Source organism: Athene noctua, chromosome 8 (assembly GCF_965140245.1).
Source record: "Athene noctua chromosome 8, bAthNoc1.hap1.1, whole genome shotgun sequence".
In the NCBI taxonomy this organism is placed as follows: Eukaryota; Metazoa; Chordata; class Aves; order Strigiformes; family Strigidae; genus Athene; species Athene noctua.
Genome location: NC_134044.1, coordinates 15359871 through 15381124, shown reverse-complemented (window position 1 = coordinate 15381124; position 21254 = coordinate 15359871). Strand labels below are relative to the sequence as shown.

At 37.4% G+C, this 21254-nt stretch overlaps 1 protein-coding gene across 21 annotated transcripts in view; it reads left to right on the top strand.

The window, feature by feature from the left end:
* DLG1 (discs large MAGUK scaffold protein 1) overlaps positions 1-21254 on the top strand; it is a 170355-nt gene that overhangs the window by 38924 nt on the left and 110177 nt on the right. For 18 of the 21 annotated variants that reach the window (XM_074912557.1, XM_074912554.1, XM_074912553.1 and 15 more), the window contains one exon: positions 18450-18614. In XM_074912557.1, the coding sequence (XP_074768658.1) occupies positions 18450-18614 (165 nt within the window). Of the gene's footprint in view, positions 1-8910; positions 9386-18449; positions 18615-21254 lie in introns of those variants that run through there. The other 3 variants (XM_074912560.1, XM_074912564.1, XM_074912568.1) reach the window with 3 other exon arrangements.

The following is a 21254-nucleotide window of genomic DNA, read 5'->3' as shown; positions in this document are numbered from 1 at the left end:
CACTGCATAAGAGGCTGAATCTATTAACAGTAGAGATACTTGGAAAAATACTGAGAGAATTGCCACTCACTTTTTAGCAGTACTGGCTCTACCCTAAAGTGCTTACAGCTTGTGCTGTCCCCCATAACTATTAGATGCTTCTTAGCACAGCTGTTATTCCCAATACTAGTGTGTGGGTTTGTTTTATCCTTGCTGCAGAAATTGGCACATCTTGTTGAGCTTCACAAACTGTCTTCTGACTCAGTCCTCCAGGTCACAGAGGTCCATGTTAAGGTCCTGCAGTTTCTTGTATTAGCCAGTTTAACTAGTGGAGTGTCCACTGTCAGTTTGCTCTGGGTGTGCTGTGTGTCACCATGCCAGCAACTAGTGAAAATGTTGAGCAGTATGGGCCTCAGTATCTGTCCTGGGGGTGCTCTGCTTGTTACAGCTGCTAGCTGGGTATCATGCTATCTGTTGGTTTTTGATCCAGGTGGTCCATCAGATTTTCAGCCCATGTAACAGTCTGTTTATTCTGCCTGTGAGTCCTTAACTTCTAGATGAGAAAGTTTCTAAGAGACTCTGTCAGAAGCTTTTCAAAGTCTTGTCTCTGCCTGTCCTGTGTTTTCTTGCAACTCTCCTCTTTGCCTTTTAGTTTTCCAGAAAATGGCAGGAGGGTCAGTGGCCTGCAGGCAATTATGTCTTTCTGAGAACAGATGTTACTAGTTAATAATGAAGTGTAAATTGACAGTATCCTTCCATCTGGATTGAGGCTGCAGTGTTAGACCCTTCCTGTAAGAGGCTTTGCATTTCAGATTGGAGAAAGTGATGGAGTTTCACTGAATTGAAACTTGTAGGCTAGCAAATTATTTTATCTGTTGGAGTCAAATAGTAACATTATAGATCTTATTCCTTTTAGAGGAAGGAGTAATCTCTTTTTTAAAATGTTCAAATCTATTTGAAAGACAGAAGAAATATACTATGGGAATTTCCCCTTTAAGCATTGAACCAACTTCTTGTATGAAAAAGTGTTTTTGAAAACAGTTGTTTCTTATAGAACCTAGTGGCAGTCCTCTGTACTCAGAAGTGTATGGCAGATACTTGAGCATCAACAGAACAGTATTTGTCTAAATTCTGTCCTGTTCTCAGCAAACTGTTTTATCATTGAGACGTGATCTGTTTTTCCTGCTTTTAAAGCAGTGGGACTGGAGGACTGATTTGTGTTTGTCTCTACGAACAACCTTCTCACTGTCTGCAGTGGGGGAGAAGAGAAATGCAGTTATTAGCATTGTGGAAGCACTTCATCTCCACTGGCTATGAGAGGCTCTTAGCCTTTACTCTGTTGGTGCTACATCAAAGCAGTAGAGCAGAAACAAGTCAAATTGCAGTCTTTTTTGATGCTGTGTTAAGGAAGCATGAATGGCTATTGAAATGAATCTGGAGTAGTGTGAGGCTTCACCAGTTAAAAGGCATTTTATTAGTATTATTAGCATATTTCCTCTCCCTCTTTTTCACTTTTTACCTGTATGCTGTAATTTTTCCATGGGAGGCACAGATGCTTGATGAACACTTTTGAGTGTTACTCAGCAGCAGAGCTACTTTTCTTGGCTACACTGTAAAAGGTATTCCACTCCTGAAAACTGCTGCTCTAAAAGGAGCTCTTTCAAAAAGATAGCATGGGATGACTCAGATTCCGAGCGGTCCTTCAATAGCTGAAGGATCTTGATATGTTAGCCATTCATGAATAAACCCCAAAGATGTTGCTTCTCTTTCCTCCCATTGCCTTTCCCTCCAATAGTTCCTCCATGACAGGGTGAATCAAACAGGACTTCTGTCTCAGCACAATAGATGCTTAAGGAAAACGATGTTTAGGAGGATGTGTTTAGCCTAGTCAGCCTGCATCCTATAGGGAACAATCCAGAGGGATAAATTAGATCCTTGCTCCACCCTGGTCTTTACACTGGGGAGAGCAGTCTCAGCTAATCACACCATGCTGGATTAAATTTCTCCCACTGAGTATAGCCCTGAAAGTATAACCTGTCTTGGCTAATAATCTTTCTCAGCTGAGTTTAGAGTCTATCTCTAAATACAAGCTAGGTAGAAGCTTTACTGAGGGTGTGAGGTGATGAGACAAGGATGTAAAGCTTTTGGGTCTTTCAGGTCTGTGAAGTAATTGGGCTTTTATAGGTTATCAGTTTTATCTTTGGAATTCAGTCCATTTACTAGAAATCTTTTTGAGATTTGGATGGAACTCTTTAGGGCTAAATACCCTTTTTTTCATCTCGTGGATAGATGGGAACAACACATCAAAGGCAACTTTAGAATAATCACTTTTCTGATTGATTTCAGCAATGTTTTTTGAATACAGAGATCTTGGTTCTTAATTTTAAAGGACTTTTCAGGTCAGACTGGTACTGGCTTGGCAGGGATGGAGTTAATTTTTTTCACAGCAGTCCATATGGTGCTGTGTTTTAGATTGACAAACTGTCTATTAACACACCAATGTTGTAGCTGTTGCTGAATTGTGCTCACACAGTGTCAAGGCCTCCTCTGTTTCTCACTCTACTGCTCTAGCAAGTAGGCTGGGGCTGGGCAAGAGATTGTGAGGGGATGCAGCTGGAGCACCTGCCCCAAACTGACTGAAAAGATACTCCATTTTTTTAACATCATGCTCAGCAATAAAACTGGGGGGGGAAGTCTTTCTGAAGTATAGCTGGTGCTCAGGTTGGCCATGGGTCTACTGGTGGGAGGTGGTTAGTGATCTGGCTGGTATCACTTGCGTGTGTGGTTGATTGTTTTCCCTTCACTTATCTCAACCTATGAGGTTTCTCCCCTTGCTTTTGCCTTTCTGATTCTCTTCCTCATCCCTCTGGCAGGGAGTGTGTGAGTGACTGAGCGGGTATGTACCTGCTATCCAGGGTCAACCTACCACAGACTGTTTGTAGACATGTTAAAAATGTTTGAAGTAATGTACTACTTTGGAGATTTCCTAGTATTCTAATCACAATACTGTCTATTTGGAATACACTCACCTTGTTTGTTTTTTTTTTCCTCAGAGGTGTTACCAGTATAATGAAATGAATTTTTTGCTGTGAATTGTAACAGGTCAGGTAGGCTTCAGTCTATCTGTTGCATTTACATCATCTTCAGTTGATCAAACTTGGAAGTGTTGCAAAAGGAACCATTTATTTTCAGTCATTTCATAATCTGTTTTGAGAACGTTGTCCTGCTTTTAGTGGTTTCCAGTTAGGAAAAAGTAACATTGGATTTTGGATTTCATAGTAGTCATACTAGGCAGTTCTGCACCCTCTCTAATACTCAGGAACTTCTTGTGTGGAAACTAAAGATGTAAAGGCATGTGTTCTGGTAATGCTAAAATACTTTCAAAGCATCAGGAGAAGGGGAAGGGATTCTACTCTCAACCTTTTTAATTATAAAACATGAAATGGTCTCATACCTGCCTTACAAAGCGTGACTTCCTATGACTTTCTCTCAAGGTGTGTTATCATTTCAATCTATTATATAGCATTTCAGTATACTTCTCCCCCCCTTAACATCTTTCTTGTTACATAAATTCTGCCTTTTGTTGCTTAGGCAGCTTTATTCCCTCCCTGCTCCCCCTTCCTTTGGTGGGGATTTTGTGATATTTATTTCTTTGCCTGCTACCTACTTCTAAGGAACTTGCAAATGATTGATATCCTCAGAGACCTCTATCCCTCCAGTTATTTTGGCTGAAATGAACCTATAGTGTTGGAATTACTAAGAGGCAGGGGCTGACAGATGAATGTTATGATTAAGTATCTTTGGAAACCACATGTCCAATACTACAGGACCTCTGTCTGGTGGTAAGTCAGAAAGGTCTGTTTTTACCAAGTTTTGCTTCTGAACACTTTTTAGTCTGTCATGATTTTGCAGCTCGTATTTTGAAGCCTGATTATGTTTGCATATAGAGGACATGATAACACAGACACTTCTGGGTTTTTTCTGTGACAAGGCATTATATTTTCCTCCTCTGTTTTGGACTGAAGAGAACTCCAGATTAAGTTTATAAAAAATACCCATATGGATGGTCACTCAGGAAGGAAAACATTCTCGTCTGGTTTTTGGCTTGACTTATCTAGGCTTATGAAGGACCTCATAGGAGTCATGTCCCAAATCTGTCTTATACATAACAATTTAAGACTTGGAGTAAACTGGGAGAAAAATCACAAACACCCACTGAAAAGTTTCTATTCATAGGACCTGTTCTGGGCTTAAATGCCATTGCAGGGCAAGTTTTAAAAAATGCAACTATTCATCAAATTCCTCTTTCCAGAGTAACATTTCACTTTACTTCTGAAATAATGGGGCTGTCGTATTCTTCAAAATTTTGGCGACTAAAGACATGGACAGCTGTATTCACAATATATTTACAAAAACCAGAAAATATTTTTCTGTTGATGTTATAACAATAGAAAGGATTCTCACTTTCTGAGAGTTCGGTGATGATTTTTTTCAGTATGTATGGGTCAGTGGGCACTGCAGATTTTCTATTTGAGTATTAAGCTTCTTAAGGGCAGATGCACATAAGTGTTCTGAAGTGGAGGTGTAACAGTGGCTGCCAGTTTAACTCCTGAAAACATGTTTACCTGCCAAGCTCACAAAAAGATGCTTCTAAGGTATGGATAGCTGTTAAAAATACCCTTTAGAAGGGGAAACTGGCTTTTAGTGTTTTCTGTAAATAAATCCATTTGTGTGAAAGTACTGTGCAAATATTTTTTTTTTTCTCTGGCAATTTAGTAGCATGCAGGAACAAGCAGTACATTTTTTTGGCTGCTTTCTCAAAATTGCCTTGGATGGTCATCTGATATTTCAGGAAGCAAGAACTGCAAAACCAGAGAGCTTCATGGATGCTGATGGATGCAGTTTGTACGAGGCATCAGTTATGAAACTAGTGGTCAAATTTCATTTATGTTACAGAAAATGCTTATAAAATTACTACTCCTTGAGTAAGGAATTAGTTACAGCCATTACATTAGAGCTCTATGTTAGTATGACGTAGTCTTCAACCAGTATCCAGGCTTTTTTGAAGAGACTAATTCTGGAATTCTATGTGGGTTTTTTTTCAAGACCACAGAGACTAAGATCATGCAGAGCAGAGGCTAAAATAAGTTTTAGATTTAATTAATTCTGATGCTGACAAGCATCTTTTATTTAAAAAAATTTTTTTTTTGATTGTATTAATTATTTTGGAAGTATACTAGTTCAGGCTTCTGGGGAAGAGGGAAGAGGAACCCAAACTAGAGTCCTACCAGCTTGACAGGTGCCTGCAGTGGTACCTAAGGGACATCTCTCTGAAGAAATACGAGGGTTAGTATAGCTTTTTTCCTTTTGGTTTGACAATCTGAACAGTTGGTACATTTGTCAAGTTAGATCTTCACTTACTTGTTTCATTAAAAACTTCAGGTCTTACTGCTTCTGAGATTGCTGTTTCCTAACCTGTGTTGTATTGAGACACACATGGATCGATGAAACAGGTACTATGTGTGTTCAATCAAGAATAGTTGGCAAGTGCTGAACAGAAGCATTAAGTTTCTGTAAGCATAGCGTGGTTTTCTGATGCTGTGTAAGTCTTGTTTCCCTCTGATATTTGTACTGCTCAGGGAGATTTGGAAATAGGAGCTTTCTTATGATAGTAACAAAATTAGTCTAGCTCACTAATTAAAGACCTTAATGCTGTTGATGTTTTTATTGTGCACATGGGAGCTGTGTGTAAAGATGGGTTATTGCTAAGTAAACATTCAAACAGAACTTGAAATAAAGGCAGTTCATTTTATGTAATGTTTTCATAAGGATGAAAACAGTCACTTTTACTAGTAACACTTTTGAGTAAACATGATTTTTGAATTGGTTTCTTTAGATTGTTCTGTTTAAAACTGTCATTTAAAATTTCTATAATGTCAGGTAGAAGCATCCTGTGCAAGAAGAAAAATTAGGTTTTTGTTTTTCTGTGTTCAGTGAATGCTGATGTTATTGACTATATGGCAGCATTCAATTAAGTCCTGTAAACTGTATGTATCTTGCAGTCTCCCAGTTTAAAAATTGTTGCTTTGTATAATCAGCATGGAAATGGGGCTCTGACTCCAGGAGCTCAAGCTTGTATGTGATAACACAAGGTACAGACTGATAAACTGGGAGGGAGTGTTGATAGATTGTTAGGGAGTTAAGGCCATATTCTTCTTATCAACAACTTGGCCATTGTGTTGATAAATTGTTTTTTCTGTTTCAAAAAGTTAATCCAATCTTCAATATCAATCAGAGCAGTAGTTAAATAAGTGTGGATATATGTCTCTTTAGAGCTCAGAAGTAGATTTCCAAATATTCTGTTTCATATGTTTCTCTTTGATAATATACTGTATGTTCATATTTCAGAATTTTATGTTCACAACTGTATTTAAAAAGCCTTTGAGTACAAATAATTATTTTGAACAAGCAAAGCCTTCATTACAGTTAAATCTGGATTTCATCAGCAAAATATGTAAGAATGTGTTTTAATTTTATGAGTTTAAATATTGTGTTTTGAAGCTCATGGGCAGCGTGATGTGTAAAAAGTTCCATGTTTGTATAAAGATCAAGACAGTTTTGCAGTATAACCAGTTTATTTGTTTACAGCCACAAATATATGGCTGAAAGATTTGGATGTTTTATGTAGTTTTCATCAACAATGTCTATAGATGTCATTGCCTGAAGTTACTTAAGCTTTTTCTTCTTTATTATATCTTTCTGATGGAATCCTCTGTAGATGAGTAGACTATATCTTCCTCTTACTGATTCTTCTATGCCCATGGCACATTAGAGCTTATTTTCTGCATCACAAAAAGCTATTTCTGCAACATTGAAGGACTGCTTGGCTTTTGGATCTGACTTTATTTGTTGTCATGAAATTGCCATGCATTTGACTGTATTATTTTAGTGAGAAATTATATTATTATAGTGCGATTAGAGGTATGAAAGTAAGATGGATTGTTGATCTGTGGTGCATAGAAAAGGTGGTTTTGTGGGATAGGAACGTTCTTGTGTTTGGCAAGAGATGAGACTCTGTTTTCCTTCCCCTTGTGCATTTTTTCCTTTTTCATGTGTGGTATTTAAGTATGTGTTCAGTTATGCTCTGCCCTATTTCCTCAGACAAGAGACTGTGTACTGTGACACTGACTGGGGGTCAGCTAAAGGAAAACGAAGGGGTTTTTATGTTCTTCCACCATTCTGTTATACTTAGGGCTACCCTTGGGTTTCAATGTTTTTGCAAGAAAAACCTAACCTAACTTAGCTAAACAAAGAAGCTGTATTCTTCTTTTCTTGTATTTTTTTTTTCTTTTTATAGTCTTTGATGAAGCAGAATGTTAGAGATTTTTCTTTGGTCCTGCCCCTATTGCTGTACTTGCATGCAGAAGATGACCTGTGGCAAATGATGTCAGAGGCCATTTGGTGAAAAATTGTAGGTCATGGCACACAGTGGAAAGAAAACTATGCTTATTAGTATGGAAATGCTGTCATCTGTAGTCCTTGGATATTCTACCAAGAAAGAGGTCCTCATGCAAATGAAGTTTATTTTGAGGTTTACTGTGGGCTGAGTTACACATTTTTCTCCAGACATCTTGCCTTAGTTTTGGTTTCATCAATCTGCACATTTATATCCAGATGACTGTCTCAGTATAATTCATGAAGTTACCCATTTCTGAGCTGTAAGTGTGGATGCCAATTTTACACTACATTAAACTTGCTACCTCAAGGGGTGCTTGTCAGGTAAACCAAAGGAAGTAAAAGGGAGATGATGGAAGACTGCTACAGGTGTAAACTTCAGTGAACAGTCACATCCTAAAGAGGGGAGATCTAACAAGATTTTTCTGGAGGTATTAAATGATTTTTTACAATACTGTTCAGTACAATTAAAAATAGAAGTGATGGCTAACATCATTTCATTGGAGCTTTTTGCGAAGGTTTGTTAGTTTATGGTGCAAGGCATAGATAAGGGCAGAGAAATCACAAAGAATGTGTTTTTGATCAGATTCTGTAATGCAACTTAATAAAATCTATAAATACATGAAGTCTGCAGGGACCCCTGTACTTTTTTTAAAAAAGGAAATAAAGTTTGAATCCTTATAGGGCTCGATTAAAAAAAAAAAAAACAAAAACAAAAAAAACACAACAAAACAACCAACAAACATGAAAACCAAATAATTTAAAAAAGAATTTCATGTTTTAGACTTGTTAGCACACAACAAAGAACAACAAATCTTGAGACCATGACTGTATTTATTCCAGTTTTAATGAAATCATTTTTCTTCAGACAGTGTCGTTAAAGTGTTCATATGTACAGTTGCTTGAAATGCTCTACTGAGGCTCCTCATAACCAAATTGATGCATAGTCCAGATTGTTCATCATTTTCTAGGGATAACTGGGGAAACAATAGCAGCTTCCAATTTCATTGTGTGTTGAAGTTGGAGAATATTCATTTATTTCTGTAGCTGTTTATTGCTTTTGGTAGACCATTAGGAGTTTTACTCAGCAGTTAAAGAACATTTCTTCTAATGTGTCAAATAACCTTGAATTTTTAATGTTTGAAAATGAGGATTAAATATCCCATAGCCATTCATTTTGTGGTCTGCTGACACTTCCTTGAAAAAGCTAGTGTAAACTGCAGATCAGCAAATTCCCTGCTGTTAAGCTTACAACTTCCCTGGGTTTATAATTATGCACAGCTGATTTTAAAATGGGTTTTCACATGCTCATTGGTGCAGTGCGAAAGCACCTTGCAGGAAGTGTTGGGTTTATCTCTATCGGGCCGTGTAATGAGTCCCTTGCTGCAACATCTTGCCCCTCCCCTAAGCAGGCAGCACACACTGAGCATAGTGGCTCTGCTGGAGTTGCTTCTGTTTTCATGGAGGAGATAGCAGCCCTTACACTGCAGCAGGTGGAGCTGCCTTGGTGGATCTAACCCTGGGTTCTGCCTGAGAGGATCCGAGTATTACTTTGGGCCACGAGACAGTTGTCACTTCAAGCTGATGCTAACGTAATTAAATATAAAGCTGACTTGAAAAATTTAAAAATGGACACAGGATTTTTTCTTTGCCTTTTTTTAAAAATCTGGGCTCTTACGTTTCTCAAGCAAAATTCTTCCTGAAGGATTCAACCTATCTATATAAAGGCTTATTTTTGAACACTATGGACCTAGATTAAATGTCAAAGACAGGCAGCAAGCAGCGCTTACAGAGGCATTTTTCTGGAATCTCAGTCACGGATCGATTGAAGTGCACAGGGTCTGAAAAAATGTCTCCTAGCATAAAAAACTTGGATTGTTTTTCTCCGATGCTATGCCACTGTAAAGTAGCATGTACCAACAACACAATATCTTTAATGTTTGGATGTAAGGTGGGTCTATAAAAGGACTTTCCTGGAAATGTAAGCTGCATTTGATGAATGATTGCCATTATGTCTAATGTAACTGTACCTTAAATTTCTGATTAAATAGTGTGCATTTTGTTCCATGCCTTCCTTGATTTTTGGAGCTCTTGATGTGACAGAAGTAATGAATTATCATGCCTACTGTTTAAAGATCCCTTTGAACAACATTTTGGATTTACTGAATGACGCATGTAAAATGTCGTCATTCTCTGTTAATCAGCATTAATCATCATGTAATCAGTTTATTGCACTTGGCTTTTATTTTCTTCAGCTGTAGAGAATTAAATACACAGGAGACTTGCACTGAGATGCAGGGCTGGAAATGCCTCTTGACATCATATTGATGGAAGCAATTGTTAGTGGCAGGTTTGAGTTTAACAGTGCCCTCAGGCATTTAGTCATTTTTAAGACTATATCAACTATTTAGGTAATAAAACATATCTAATTTGGTAATCCTCAGAATAGTAAACAGAACATATTCAGTGTTGTGTCAAAAATATTTTCTTCAGTAGGATTAATGCACGAGGTGAAGTATATGATGAGAACACTAAGTACTGGAAAGCCTCCTTGAAATTAAAGGGATATGTGTGTGAAGTTACTTTGAGACAGATTCAGAAATCTTTCTCTGCAAAACTTATTTTGCATATTTGGTGTTTCCAAGTCAGTGTATGTTATTTTTAACAAAATAATTGAACTAGGTTTTTTAAATTGGGAACAGTTGTGTGTGTGCACACACATGTATACATATATGTATGCATACATATATATGCATGTGTGGTGCATTTTTAGAGAGATATGTATCACAAAATGTTCATGTTGAAGAAATGTCACCGAGGTTGGGAGGGAGGAGTCTAAATTTTTGTGGATCTTTTGATAGTGTGAATGATTCATGATGAAACTTAGTTGAATGCTTCCAGGAGGGAAGAATCTGGCTTGTTTTGAATCCACTTATCTTTCATGTGTCCAAAGCATTTTTCTCTTTAAAGTACATATGTATGTATTTATGCAATTTGGAAACTATTTGCTATGAAATTAAGATTTCTTTCCTTCTTTTTGTGGAGCTGCATACCTCCTTTTTATTTATAAGACATTCTCATGTTTAAATACTAAACTTGGGAAGAAAGCCATAGAACGAAATGGCTATCTTGGTTTTAATTTTGCCGGTTGAACTGCAGGGGAGAGATGCTGTTCACTTTAAGACCGAACTAAAAATATCCCACAAACGGAATTCACTTTGGGCATTTTGTGTCGGATCTGAGCGATGGCGGCATTTTCTGCTGCACTCACGCGTCTGTGGCTCCTTTTGTCTGTCGGAAGGCATGAACGCCAGTTTACCGCGCCCCGGCCCCCTGCGCGGGGCTGCGCGGCTCTGCGCGGGGCCCGCCCGGCGGAGGGCGCTGCTGGGGCCGGGCCGGACGGGGGAGCATCTCCTACAAACCCCCGCCGGCAGAAATTCTTTCTGATTCTCTTTTTTTAATGTCGTCTGGCTGTACAATAGTAAGAAGACCTTGCAGACCAGAGGTTTCTTGAGTGCAATTAATTTAGCAGTGTTGAGTTTTAAAATCTCAGACTATGCAGAGGCTTTAATTATCTTCAAATAAACACATACTGCTGTTAACACAGAGTGGGTGCTCTATACTGTCTACATCCCAAACGAACTGAAGGATTTAGGTTTGAATAGTTGGTGACCTGCTCGTAGTGCAGATAAAATTTGCATCAGGCACTTGTTAATTTTTGAAGAAAAGTTGCAGCGTTGTATTGCACTAAAAATAAAATACTCTTGTCCTCTGATAGTGTTTGAATACTGAAAAAGTCAATATTTAAATGACTGTGGAACAGTAATACAGGATAAAGGTTCTTTACATAAAAAAACAATTCATCTTATACAAGTAATCCTATGAAAGTGTTTTACGTTTTCCTTTATTTTTTGACCACATGAAAAGAACATTCACAATCAGACTGTTCTTCCTTTTGGTTTCTTTTCCTCAGCATTCTGGAACGGGTAAACTTCACTATGAATATTTCTGGTATTTTTGTGAACGTATACATGTATGGGAAATTGTATCATTTCTGGATATTCATGACATGAAGCATTACATAAATACATTTAATACTAGCTGTGCATTTTGACATATGATGGAACACTGTGACCTAAATAAACACATTATAAGCAGTTATATCCAAGAGACAATGTCAAACTGAAGCTGTCCAAGGAGAGTGAAATGCCCTTTTTGTTAGTTCTAATTATTAAAAGAAAACTTGGTGCTTTTATTTAAGAAGGAAGTGGTTAAGTTACTCAAAGTACTGAACTTTGTTTAAAGAAAACAAACCCAAAGATTAAAACACCTGTTCTAATATTTCAAGTCATTCAGTTTGTTATATGTTGAGACCTAAACTGAAAATAATGCTGAATGTCCCATTCCATGATCAGTGAAGAAGTTCTGAAAATACACACACACATACCATCTTTTACATTACTGAAGTTTCACAGGCTTTCAGCTTTTCAGTCTGAACTGCTGTTTGCTTGCAAAGGGACTGTTTGGCTCTTGTAATTTTCTTGTTTTTTACAAAGGAAGGCTTTCAGTGTTTAACTTCAGTACTCCAATAGTGGAGCATACATTTTGTTTTGCATTCTTCTCATTTACTCCATGAAGGCAGTTATTTTTCTAAGCACTAATTTCTAGTTTAGCGCTTTGACTAGACTACCCGGAACTTTTGTACAACATGCATGAGCATCTTAATATACTGTTAGTTATGAATTAGTTCTGCTTTAGCAAGATTATGCAAAACTTGACTGCGTTGTTGCTTTTGTTGTTAAGAGTTGTTGGAGCTTATTTTCTGCTGAATTGTATCTGGATGTCAGAGTTGTGCAAGTTGTTTTTTGGGGAGATGTGAGGAGAACTGTGGGTATTTTGATTTTTCTACTCATCTGCTTTTGACATATTGCATCCTAGTTCTTCTATGTCACAGTGGAGATGTTGAATGTCAGTGTTTCCCAACATTATCAGTTGCTGAAATGATCTTTTGAAGGGTCCTTTCAGATTTAGTTTAACTTCTAAAGTTGGAGCAGTGACTGAACAAGGACAAGTAAACTTGGAGTCGGGTGCAAATGGTCTAAAGCCACTTTGTTTTATTATGCTGCCTGCTCATGCTGCACCAGAGGTCTGACCTTTTGAGCTTCCATACATTGGAATCAAATGATTAGTTTTACTTACTGAAGTCCTCACTTATTCATAGCCTCTTTCAAAACATTGGTTGGACTTTTACATAGAAAATTAAAACTTACTCAGGGACAGAGTGTAAAAGTCAGGCTGTGTGTTTTCTTGGTTTTTTTTTGTAGTTTTTGTTGTTCGAAGTGTGCAGTAATTTGGGAGCATATTGCTGTGTGGGGAGGGTTAGAGGAAATGAGTATAGGAATGTCAACTTGCGAAGGTTATTGTTTTTTAAGCACCCTTTCACTCTTACCTCAAAGCTGGTTAGCAATGATTTTTTTTTTGTGTGTGTAGAGAAGATAAATTACTGTGTTTTCAAATTTGTTTTTACTGAAGATAATGGTTTGGTGTGTATGTCTCTAATATGAATTGCATTGATACACATCCCATTTTGAAGAGAACTGTAGTTACTGCTGCCTTGCATTTTGTCACTAAGTTGTCTGGTAGTTAAGGGCATTTGTGTGCAATTAATTTTCTGTCCATAAACATGGCATTCTGTATGGCTTGAATCTCTGGAATAACAGCACTGCATGCTGTTGTGGATATGGGTCACCAGTTTAGCATGGGATTGCTTAGTGTTCTTTAAATAGTTTCATTTCTGTTTTAGTAAGATTTCTCATTAGAGCATCTTTAAAAAATATATAAACCCACAGTTTACCTCTAGAGGATAGATGACGTATGAGAATATCTTTGAAGCATCTTCTTTTTAAAATACAGATGAGATCTTAGGCAGTCTTAAGTGAGCCTTTTTTTAGAACGAGTTTTCCAAAGCTTTTCTGTGCTTTTTCTGTGAACCAGGTGATCTGTATTCAGAAAAAATGGTGCTATGTCTGTAGAATCCTTGATTGTCCTGCACATTGTTGCAGATACTTTGTTCGTCCTTATTTTTGTTCAGCTCTGCTAGTCCTGGGAACAGAAGCAGGGAGGCTGTGGGCCTGAACAATTAATACAATGAATGATTTCACCATGGTGTATTTGGACCTTCTTCTCAGGTAAACTAACACTAGTTTATTAAAGTTAAATGTGTTTTTCAGTAGTTTTCACCAGTAAATCTTAACTATGTTGCCTCAGAAGAGAAATGTTTTCAATTAATCTTGACCCACCTGTATACCTGCAGTTGAATCCTTTGGGACAGCATCTCCATCAGAACTGTGTTAAATGTTTTGCACTTGGTTGTTTTGGACTTTAAATTATGATTATGATTTATACAGCAGTCCATAAAGCTGCTTAACAAATAGTTAGCTTGGCTACTACCAAAGTGAGTGCTGGAAAAGTTCGAAGATGTGCAGCTGAGGCAGTCTTGTCTGCAAGTTCAGAGCTGCTTTGCCACACCTGCCCTTTTTTCTTTCCTTTGATTTCTCTTGCCCATTGCTTGGCTGGCTCTTCTAAACTAGGGTCTCCTTGGAGCCTAGATTTGGGTGCAGGTTTGGATTCTCTTGGTTGTAAGCAGAGAAATGGTCTTCTGGTAGCCACTATGAGATGGGTTGGTGCTACCTGCTTTTTTCCCTATTAAGCCAGCACTGCTGCATGTCTCATCGTGTTGTGAGATGTTTTAGGGAATTAAAGAAAATTTAATATTGCTGGAAGAGGGAACAAATGTTCTTCTGGATTAGCTTGCTAAGCTTGCTCACCATCTGAAGTCAGGTGTTTGCTAGGGGCAGGGAGGCACAGTTGTACAGCTTGACCAAGAGGAATTGAATGTGTCTTGCTCCTCTGGACGGTAGCTGCCATCTGAGTGAGCCAAGCCGTACTATGAAATTGTATCTTTAGACTCCTACAGAAAGTAATTTGCATGGGATTTTTACTTCATATGTGGCAGCTGAATTAGGTCGGTATGGTGGAAGCAGTTGACTGAATTCTTGTTCAGGGGATGGCAGCTCCTGAGAGAGGAAAGGAATGGACAATTTTGAATGGTGGCGCTCTGGTGCCAGATCACTTGAATGCACTACCTCAGTCAAGAGACATAGTATTTGAGAGGTGATACTCTGTGTGTAGTACAGTAGTACAAAACACTTCAACTTTGGCAGAGAATTAGCAGTTAGAAGATACAGTAATTTGCTTTACTTGAAATACTGTGCTCGAAAGTAATTTCTGCGAGGTAAGGATAGTGTGGTACCTTTCAGAATAAGAAGTATTGTGGATATTATATTTTCATGCATTGCATGTCCTTGTCTTCTGTATGCACTTTGAAACATTATCCTATAAGTATTTCAGTTGGTGTATTTTAAACATGGATTCTGGTGGGGTTTTTTTGTAGTTTCAAGATGAGAAATATTTTGCAAATAATGAAGTTAATCTTTAATTTTGCATCAAAATCCAATTAGTAGTTCACATTTAAGATGTTTTTTTGAGAAGCTTATAGCCCTTGACAGTGCCTCATATGGGAGAGAATCATTTACCACAACATTTTGTTATTTTAATCGAAATAATGGCATACTGATCTATTAAAAACTTCATACACACAACGTTACCATAAGCACTGATAGACTGTATAATGTAAAAGTATGTTTCTTAGTGAAATCTAGGGCCTGTTTACACTCAGGCATGTCCAAATACCTGTTTCTAATTAATGTGTCTAGTTTAAGGAAGAAAATCAAGGTAGTTCTGTGCTTTGCCTAAAGGTACTGACTGTTCTGTAAAGGAAGTTAATTTTAATTGACCTGTGACTTTTTTTTTTTGGTAATTAAACTGGAGTGATCCACTTCTAGATTTCCACAGGGTCTTGTCTGAGGTGATCTGGGAACTTAATCCACTTTCAGGTCCCATTTTCCTGTATTTCATAGTCAAATTGAAGCTTCAGATCTGGCAGGGACAGTTTGGATCACAAGTCCAGCCAAATATTGCTTTTACCAGCAGAGCAGGCTCCTTTTAAGCTAGCAGAATTCCTACTTTCTCTGATGTTGCGAGATTTTCTATGCTTCTTGAAGCTTTAATGTTTGTTTTCCCTAACTTCCAATGTGATCTTATTTATGCTCTGATAATGTTCACTTGTATTTTTGGCCAATACTGTTCTTTAAATGATAATTCTTCCCTGTTTCTGATGTTTAACATGGCTGCTCTAGAGACTTAATGTCAACTCCTTTCAGGGTTTTGTTTTGATAAGTTAAAAACAAGTCAGTCTCAGAAAATAAATGAATGGCAGGAGTCAGCCCAAGCAATCTAGCATCTCACTGCTGCAGGGAAAGGAAAGCAAAAAACCTTTTTTCTTCTGCTAGTACTGAGCTATTAAGTTGGCTTGGTCGTCTTATGAAACCTCACAGATAAAGATGTGAAAAATTAGGGCTTTTTGAGTAATCATTGCAGTTTTTCACAACTACCAACATTCACCTTTTCTTTGCCATCCAGCAAAGGAGAAGGTATGGAAATGTTTGGAGGTTGGTTGTTGTAAAATCAGAAGTCTTAATGCTCTTGCTTTTTTTCTTTGGAGTTATTTTTTCTGCCTTGTGCTTCTCTGCTTATCACTGGTATTTTTAGAGAAAATATACTTGTATTGCTTCTACTCTGTAATTTCTAATACTTCAAAAGTGTAACTTTTATAGTAGATCTTGATCTTGTATGGTCTCAACAATGAACACTTGAGTAGGGCGGATAAAGATTTTTAAGTACAAAAATAAATCAGGGTTATTACTTCAAACCTTTCCGACATCTCACCAGTTACAGGCTAAAAGAAACTGTACATCTGTAGTGTCTGCCTGTATGTGTGTGGTTGGGTGTGGGTTTGTTGCTGTTGCTTGGGGGTTTGGAGGCAGGGGTGGGGATGGTGTACCGTAGGGCAGGCTGTGACTGGGTAAGGTGCAGTGGGGTGATGGAAGTGTAAAGCCACAAGTATTCCTTCTAAGTTAGTAAGGGAACTTAGCTTGTCTCCCAAGGAATCTTACTGTTGGCAGAACAATGTGGCATATGGAAGAGAAGAGCAAACAAATCCTTTATCTTTCAGCACAAGTCAGTTATGTGACTTCAGCTGCCCCACTGAACCACTTCTTTGCTGGCAAAACTGCAGTATTGCTATATGGTGAGTCTACAGAAGGCAGAGTAGCCTGATGTATGGCTTCCAGGAGAGAGGGATCCTGTCCTTGATTTCCTCTCTCCTTTTGCACTGTCTCTGGTATTCTTTGAGTCCCTTCCTGAATCAGGATCAGTAATCCAGTACAAGTATTAACCCCCTACAGGAGAAGAAAGTGGGTAATTTTCTGCTGATTTGAGTGCCAGAACCAAAGAAAGGAAGTGGATATGGTATCATCCTCAAGGTTTGGGAGACAGGGAAGAGCAATATGTTCCTGTTAGGAGTTTAGCTGTCCTGTTTGTCCATGCCTAGAGATTATTTTTTGCTGAACAGACAAAAAATTAAGTCTTTCTGTAAGACAAGCACTCAGAATTGGGTGCGTAGGAAATAAATGGGTTAAGCATTACAGCAGCTGGTAACTGATGGATCATTTCCAGCAGTTACTTTGTAGTTTATCCTGTAGACTTTATAACTTTCTTATATCGTAGGACTTTTCTGTGAAGAGCATGGAACTTTGGTAGCCTGAAATCATACTTGTATGTAACTGTTAAAACAGTTAGTTGTTATACACTCTTTTTCACGTATTGTCTTGGTGTAGTGTTCATGTGCTTATAGACATAGACAGGTGGGTTGCTCGCAGTGATCTACTGGATTGTGATGTATAAATGACTTACCAAGAACATAATTACTTTTTACTTAAATTGTGTTATGTAGATCTTAGAATTCTGTTTAAAAAAACACAAGGACATGCTTTGTAAACTAGTAAAAACTGTGTGTGTGCTCTGAAGTACACTAGTAGTGTGTGAAAGTGAATTTGGTTATAAAATATTGTGATGCATCTTAAGGACACAATAAACCCTGCTAGAAAGAAGTTGCTTGACTTCAGCTTTAGTTTTAACCAGCAATAAAATGCATAGACTACCTAAAATGCCTCAGAACTGGTTGAGACTGCAAAGGTGAAACTGGGGTGAAGCTTATATTTAAGTATGTTTGTAATGTGAGTCCATGTTAGCTTTGGAATTTGGAGGTGCTGGATGAGCAGTTAACTCTTCAGTCTGGAGAACAGGTCAATATTATGTATGCTTCTGATTTCATGAATACCTTTTAGTAGGGATCTGCAGGTGTGGATACAGGACAGTCTGAGTAGAACGCATCCCTGGTGCCTAATAGGTTCTGTTTTTTTAAATTGAATGCAAATTAATAAGACAGAGACTGCATAATGTCTTGTGTATCTGTTGGATGATTTACTTGTTGGGGAAGCTTAATCTGTCTAGTAGCAAAATCACATTGTTTCATAATGAAGTTAGCAGTAGTGAATTGCTATATTGATACCCTAGTATAAAAGCTGAAGCTCTTTAGCTGACAGAAAATGCTTTTGGCAGATGTGTTAAATTGGAAGTATGAAAAAAAGCTTTTGAGGCTGATTGTTTTTAAAGGAAGGACAAAGTGATAAATCCAGTTAGTGCTGAGGGTTTCTGCTATTAGTGAATTATGTAGTGCGAAAATGTTTATAAGAAAAAACAGTCAAGGGAAAAGTTTTTCAGAAAAGGGTTTCAGGACATATTCCTATATGTAAATAGGCAAAAGAGAATTAGGTAACTTTGCAGTAGTTTTAGCTGAGACTAAAAAGGCTGGAATGTTTTTAGACAGGATCAGTCTTCAAAATGAAAATACTAGTTAAAACTTCTATTTATAGATTTCATTACCTTGAAGTCAGCAGAATCAGACAAATAACTATTTCAGTCTGACTTAGGTTTTCTGGATAATCTTTTCATTCTTTGGTGGACTGATCTTTTTCTATAATTGTTTTCTTCAGAAATACCGCTACCAGGATGAAGATACACCTCCACAGGAACACAGCTCTCCACACATTACCAATGAGGTGACGGGTCCAGAGCTGGTTCATGTATCGGAGAAGAATCTGTCACAGATTGAGAATGTCCATGGATTTGTTTCCCATTCTCATATTTCTCCAGTAAAGGTAGGCATTAAAAAATTGAGTGAACTGTTTTGATATACTCTTCAGGGTTATAATCACTGGGGGAAAACAATGCATGTGATACACCTGCTTCTGTTTTATTATGGAACTGCTCATTTGTAGCAGGTCATTTGTAGCCATTAAGGCGTTGATTTACTTCCACACGTTCTTACTAAACATGCATGATAGTAAAATGTCCAGATAACAAATGTAGGGATCTTAAGATCTCAGGTGTTGTTTTGAGGGTCACTACAGTTTCTACTGTCAGTTATGTTTTGGGTTTTCTGTCAGAATCCTGTAGAATCAATTCTGAGTTTGTTTCTAGTAAATATTTTAATTGAGAACATATGTGGAAAATGTAATAAGCCAAGCATAATATATATATATGGAGTTTTTCAACATACAGCACCATTATTTTCAGGACAGGTCTAGTAACTTCAAAACAGATCTAAAAATTAAGAAGGCAAACCAAGTGTGAGATTTGGGAGTGGGTTGTAGCAGGCAGTTTTATTTACTGGGTTAGCAGGGAGATGTAGCTTAATCATTTTCTTAATAGCTTAATATTTTAGTGTACCAGACGAAACGATATTTTTTATAACACCTCTGAGTCTTTATGGCTTGTTTTGAGGAAAAAGGGGAGAAATGATTTGATACTTGTGAATATTTGGGCTTTAGAATGATGAGCTGGGCTTACATTGTGGTAGGCCTATAGCTTGGTATATTTTTAGCATGAATTGTTGGTGTGTCTTAGTATGCTGTGTGACTGAAGTGGCAGTGTACTACACAATAACAAGTGCCACTATATTTTAAGAAACTAAGTTGGTTTGAACCTAGTTACACTCCCAGATTTTTATTATGAAGAAAAATCTTACTAAATGTATCAGCTCTTTATAACTGACTTGTAAGGATTCTATAGTGGAGCCAACTGTAGTGGACAAGTGTGTTTAGTGATTGGGTTCCAGCTTTTCTAGGATTTTTAAAATGTGTATGTTAGTATTGAACACAGTTATTTATTTTTATTTGTAACTCCATAATGAACTCTGTGTGTTTCCATAGTCTTCAGTAGCTAGACAAGCTGAATTGTTTAAGCCCTAATGAATAATCTTTTTCAAGTGGGCTATATTAACCTCTGAAGAGCCTTCTAGAATACTAATATTATAAACCTTCCATTTTGAGAATGGTTAAGACTTTAATCTTTGGTTGCTTATGAAGGTAGACACACAGCGACATACTTTCACGTGTCTGATTGCCTGAATTTATTGGTATTCAGAAAGTAATGCAACATATTTTGTGGGCAACCATTAGGGAAAAAAAATCTTCTGCCTCTGGGGGCTTTGTCAAATCTGTTTATTCACAAGCTTTTCCTAATTCATAATGCAGTTAGTCTTGCGTTTCAGAAAGCATAAAGGGATCAAAAAGGCAGAGGCAAACTGTAAAGCTGTCTGTAGTAAGTCATCAAGTATGATGTATTTCACAATCCATAAATTCATAGAAATAAAAAATAAAATTCTAGAATGGGTAGTGAGACAGAAAGTCTGCTTCTTGGAACTGATGAAGTGTTATTTCATTCTACTTGAGACTGTTCAAAGGGCTGTAATTAGCTTGGTTTCTTTCTGGCTTCCTGCATCTAAGGAAAACCAGACTACTCAGAATATTTCTTGTGTTTGAATTTATTTCAGATTATTTTTGCAAATATCCAACTACAGAAATAAAGAAATGAGGATTTGATATTGATAATGTTAACATTCTGTAGAAGATGACTTAATTTCTTACCTCTCTACAGTGCCAGTGATCTCAACCTTACAGAGATTCTACCAGGCAGTCTTCACAAACAAGTGAGGCTTGTATTTGGAGTGTAATGTGGGACCCTTAATTATCTGTAGCTCTATCAAACTACTGTAACTTTCTGTAAAGATACTGATGTAAAACACAAAATGCTTTTACAGAAATAGATATGAATGATTGTACTGTGGTTTCTTCTGCTCAGATGTCATCTAAGCTGAAAATTTTTAGTTTTCTTGGGGTGTGTTAAGTATACAACTCTTGCACTGTTTTGGAAGAAAGAAACCACTGCTCATTTATGCTGTTCTGGAAATAGAGTTAAGCAGTGTATAATCACAAAATATCATGAGGCCTTTTCACAATACTTGGTATCTTAGGTCTCTGAGGAGGGTTACTAGTCTCTTTTTTAAATTGGTGAGTGCTGGGAAATCACTTGGTAGGAAAGAATGTGTCTAAGAGAAAAACCATCATGCAATTCATGTTGCCATTTATACCATACACCTGATTATTTTCAGGTGACTAATTTCAAAGCAATGTATGGTAGAAGCGAAATTTTTCTGAGCTTTATTCATCTGAAAGCTGGGGTCAGTTCTCCAGGTTTCAGTTGTTTACCAGCATTTTGTGGAACTTGTTGGCTGCTGACTTGTTTCTCTTCAGAAGTTGTTAATTTTTTTGCATAAATTGTTTATAATCAGAGTTTGAGGTATGAAGGTGTTTGGAGAGGAGGGTGCATCCATAGTTTCATAGGCCCTGGGACTCTTTATGGGACATATTAGAGTTAAATGCCTTTGAGCTCATGATTTCTTTTTGGTCAGGAGATGTTTTGCTAAAGTTATTGGAGTAAATGCTGTTAAAACTGGA